Source organism: Dryobates pubescens, chromosome 10 (genome assembly GCF_014839835.1).
Source record: "Dryobates pubescens isolate bDryPub1 chromosome 10, bDryPub1.pri, whole genome shotgun sequence".
In the NCBI taxonomy this organism is placed as follows: domain Eukaryota; kingdom Metazoa; phylum Chordata; class Aves; order Piciformes; family Picidae; genus Dryobates; species Dryobates pubescens.
In genome coordinates, this window is record NC_071621.1 from 24,026,243 (window position 1) to 24,031,249 (window position 5,007).

A 5,007-nucleotide genomic window follows, 5' to 3' on the forward strand; every position below is an offset into this window, starting at 1 on the left:
AGAAGAGCACATCCCTTTGTTATTATCTACTAAACAGACCGATCCCTACCTCTGTTTTATGAGGCTGACCGCGAAGCGGAGGCAGGAAGGGCATAAGGCACCCCCAGCCCCTGCGCCCCATGGCAGACATGGTGAAGTCGGTTCATCTGCGCTCCACAGGCTCTTTCGGCTAAGAGTCAGAGCCCCGGGCAGCAGGAGAGACACCGAGATACACAGCTCGGGGTCTACGCTTACTCCCTCACCCAACACTCACTCACGCACACACGCCGGCCTGCCGCCTGGGCCTGTCCCGCCCCTGCCGCCCTGGCCCAGTCCAGGCCGCCAGAACTACGCCGGTCTCAGCGGCGGGCTAGGCCGCGAGAATCTGGGGGCGGGGGCCTGCGGGCATGGCTGACCCACGCAGGGGTGAGGGACGCAGCATTACCTCGGTGTGGCGGCTCCGAATGAAAAGCCCCCGCCTCCGCCTCCTCCTCCCGCTCCAGCGGCGGCTGCGGCCGCGGAGCCCAAGGTCCCGGCGCCGAAGGAGAAGCCCGCAGACATGGCGGCAGCGGCAGAAACAGCCGGAGAGCAGGACTGACGGCAGCGGGCCTCGGCGACGGGGACCGGGGAGGGAGGCGGCGGCTACGGCTTCCTCGGGGTCGACGGTTGCGGCCTCCTCAGAGGCGCATCGCGCCCGGCGCCAACTTCGAACGGAACGGCGGCAGCAACCGCGCGGACGCCAGCCACGCTCCGTCCTCGCGCCCACCGCAATGCACCACGGGACAGCGCCGCCGCCGCGCCGCCTGCCGGCCCTTAAAGCGGCAGGGGGGTGTGCGGCGACAGCGGTTTCTCGCCCGGACAGCCGGTTTTGGTCTAGAGAGTTGGTGCAAACGGCCGAATACGTCCCATTCTGGAGGGGCCCGCGCACAGGAGAGTCTTGGCTTTCCTGACCTCATCTCCATACAACCTCAAAGCATGCCAAACAATGCAAACCCTGTTATGTTCTGCTGCTCTGTGCACTGATGGCTGAAGACTATGGAGGGCCAACAGATATTATTGACTGAAAAGATCTTTGAGATTATTTATTGGTGACTTCATTTACACAAGGAAGAGCTTCAGTCATATAGTTAGATGCAATGTGTGTTTAGTTCTTGTTTACTTATATACTGCATGCACATGGCTGTCTTTGAGTATCTTACAAAAATGGAAGCCCCAAACCTGTGAAATGCTAAACAGCATTTACAGAATGACTTCCATAGTCATCTATCAACAACTTCTTCTGATTCAACAAGCCACAAAGTGACATAATGGCATAATAGGAAAAGGGGAACTGTCAAGGAAACAGTGATGTCTTTGTAGTATGATTTTAATAACTTGTTATAATGAATATCATTACTTAAAAACTTTTAAGTTCAAGATCATGAAGTCTGTGTGTTGGTAAAACAGATTAATTTTGTTTAAAAACCGTCTAGAATAGAATAGAATTAATCAGGTTGGAAGAGACCTTCAAGATCATCAAGTCCAACCTATCACCCAACACCATCTTATCAACTAAACCATGGTGCCAAGTGCCTCATCCAGTCTCCTCTTACACACCTCCAGTGATGGTGACTCCACCACCTCCCTGGGCAGCACATTCCAATGGGCAATCACTCTTTCTGTGAAGAACTTCTTCCTAACATCCAACCTAAACCTCCCCTGGCACAGCTTGAGACGGTGTCCTCTTGTTCTGTTGATGGTTGCCTGAGAGAAGAGACCAATCCCCACCTGGCTACAACCTCCCTTCAGGTAGTTGTAGATGGCAATAAGGTGTCTCCTGAGCTTCCTCTTCTGCAGGCTAAGCAACCCCAGCTCCCTCAGCCTCTCCTCATAGGGCTTGTGCTCCAAACCCCTTCCCAGCTTTGTTGCCCTTCTCTGGACACATTCCAGCAACTCAACATCTTTCCTAAACTGAGGGGCCTAGAACTGGACACAGGACTCAAGGTGTGGCCTAACCAGTGCTGAGTACAGGGGCAGAATGACCTCCCTGCTCCTGCTGGCCACACTGTTCCTGATACAGGCCAGGATGCCATTGGCCTTCTTGGCTGCCTGGGCACACTGCTGACTCATGTTCAGCCTACTATGAACCAGTACTCCCAGATCCCTTTCTGCCTGGCTGCTCTCCAGCCACTCTGACCCCAGCCTGTAGTTCTGCATGGGGTTGTTGTGGCCAATGCGTAGAACCCAGCACTTGGATATGTTAAATTTCATGGCCTTGGACTGTGCCCATCTGTCCAGCCTGTCAAGGTCCCTCTGCAGAGATCTTCTACCCTCTAACAGATCAACACCTGCCCCCAGCTTGGTGTCATCTGCAAATTTACTGATGATGGACTCAGTCCCCTCATCCAGACCATCAATAAAGATATTGAACAGGATGGGGCCCAACACTGATCCCTGGGGGACACCACTAGTGCCTGCCTGCCAGCTGGATGTGGCACCATTCACCACCACTCTCTGGGCTTGGCCCTCCAGACAGTTCCTAACGCCGAACAGAGTGCTGCTGTCCAAGCCAGGGGCTGACAGCTCGGCCAGGAGATTACTATGGGGGACAGTATCAAAGGCCTTGCTGAAGTCCAGGTAGACTACATCCACAGCCTGCCCCACATCCACCAGGTGGGTCACCTGATCATAGAAGATCAGGTTGGTCAGGCAGGACCTGCCCTTCCTAAATCCACGCTGACTGGGCCTGATCCCTTGGCCATCCTGTAAGTGCTGTGTGATTGCACTCAAGATTGCACTCCATAATCTTGCCTGGCACTGAGGTCAGGTTCCTCCTTCCGGCCCTTGGCTCCTCCTCCAGGTGCCCTGATTTCTCCTTCCAGCCCTTCTTGTGGATTGGCATCACGTTGGCCAGCTTCCAGTCACCTGGGACCTCTCCAGTGAGCCAGGACTGTTGAAAAATGATGGAGAGTGGCTTGGCCAGCTCATCTGTCAGCTCTCTCAGCACCCTAGGATGGATCCCATCTGGTCCCATGGACTTGTGGGGATCCAAGTGGCTGAGCAGGTCTCTAACTGCTTCCTCCTGGATCAAATGGGGGGCTATACTGCTCCCTGACTCCAACTGCCAGCTCAGGAGGCCAGTTCTCCGGAAGACAACCTATCTTGCTATTACAAATTGGGGCAAAGAAGGAATTAAGTAGCTCTGCCTTTTCCTCATCTTTTGTTACAATATTCCCCTCCATGTCCACTAAGGAGTGGAGGTTGTCCTTGCCCCTCCTCTAGCCATTAATATACTGAACTGCTCCTAATTCAATCATGTAAAGACCAAGACTTATATAGCCTGTTCTGTAACCTCTAAGATGAGTTTTATCTCATCTCTTAACTAATGTGCAGCACATGCAAGATTTTTGTGCACTGACACCCACATGCATATGATATGGATGAGTCATTGCACTGTGAAGCTTGTTATTTAATTCTTGTACAGCCTAAATTATAATCTCTCCAACAAATTTTTACCAGTTCTTACTTCAGCAAGCCCTTTGACACTGTCTCCTGTAATATCCTCACAGAAAAGCTGTCAAGGTATGGGCTGAATGAGCAGTATGGTAGATTGAAACCTGCCTGAATGGCTGGGCCCATAAGGAGGTGATCATGGCATAAAGTCTAGTTGGTAGTCAGAAGGTAGTAATGACCCAGGGTTCAATACCAAGTCCAGTTCTGTTTGACATCTTCATTAACATCTGGATGATGGGGTAGAGCATACCCTCAGTAAGTTAGCAGATGACACCAAACTGAGAGGAGTGGCTGATACACCAGCAACTCATGCTGGTATCCAGAAGGACCTTGACAGGCTGGAGAAATGGTCTGAAAGAAACCTCATGTAGTTCAATAAGAAGTGCAAAGTCCTGCACTTGCGGAGGAACAACCCCAGGCACCAGTATGTGCTGGGGAGCATCCAGCTTGGAGGGAGCTTGGCAGAAAAGGACCTGGGAAGTCCTGGTGGGCACAAAGTTGAATGTGAGTCAGCAATGTGTCCTTGCAGCATAAAAGGCAAACCTAGGGTATCCTAGGCTGAATTAGGCACAGCACTACCCGTAGGTAAAGGAAGGTGATCCTTCCCCTTTGCTCAGCACTGTATGCCACAACTTTGCATGCAGGACTCCAGCAGCTCTCCTATGAGGAAAGGCTAAGAAAGCTGAGTCTGTTCAGCCTGGAGAAGAGAAAGCTAAGGGGACTATTATTAACAGATAAAAATACCTGAAGAGAGGGTGCAGACATGGAGCCAGCCTTCCCAGTGGTGCAGAGAGATGGGACCAAAGGCAATCGGCATAAACTGAAACACAGGAGGCTTGGTTTGAGTATCAGGAAAAACTTCTTCCCAAGAGTGACCAAGCAATAAACCTAATGCCTGAAGAGGTGGTGGAGTGTCCAACCTTGCAGGTATTCATGGGCATGGTCCTGGGCAGCTGGCTCTGGGTGGCTCTGCTTAAGCAGGGTAGTTAGATGAGACTCCAGAGGTTCCTTGCCACCTCAATCCCTAGGTGATCATGTAATACAACAGGAGGAAAGAGAACTTTCCAGTAATTTCCCTATTTGTGATAAAGACTGCAATTTGCCCTGCCAAGAGCAGAGACCTGGGTAACCAGGGAAAGGGTCTTGTTTTCCACACATTTGTCACCTTGGGCCCGAGACTGCTCTCTCCTCAGGGCCGGCTGCCAGGTGAGGTTTCATGGCCAGCACTGAGCACCGTGGCTCCCTGCACAGCAACCACAGCCCCTTCCTCTTCCCTGAATCCCACAGAGAACCCCTGGGGCACTGCAGGACCCCGTGTGGACGGCTCCACACCGCGCCAAGGGACGATAACCCCAAGCCCAGAACCCCACTGCCTGCCTGCGGCAGCCTCACCGCCTCTGCACTACCCACTGCGCATGCGCGCTGATCACAGCGCGGCGGAAATGCAGTGTCCTCCACCTCCCGCAAGGAGGCGCTGCAGGGAGGCAGCCTCAGTGGTGCCCCGCCCCAGCGGCGAGGCAGTCCCGCCCTCCCCGG

The 5,007-nt window shown here is 53.2% G+C and overlaps 1 protein-coding gene across 2 annotated transcripts in view; it reads right to left on the minus strand.

The window, feature by feature from the left end:
* Positions 1–562, minus strand: part of NUP58 (nucleoporin 58) — a 33,176-nt gene extending 32,614 nt beyond the window's left edge. For both annotated transcript variants that reach the window (XM_054164530.1, XM_054164529.1), the window contains exon 1: positions 425–562. In XM_054164530.1, coding sequence (XP_054020505.1) covers positions 425–540 — 116 coding nt within the window. In that variant the 5' untranslated portion in view covers positions 541–562. The remainder of the gene's footprint in view (positions 1–424) is intronic.
* Between the last annotated feature and the right edge of the window lie 4,445 nt (positions 563–5,007).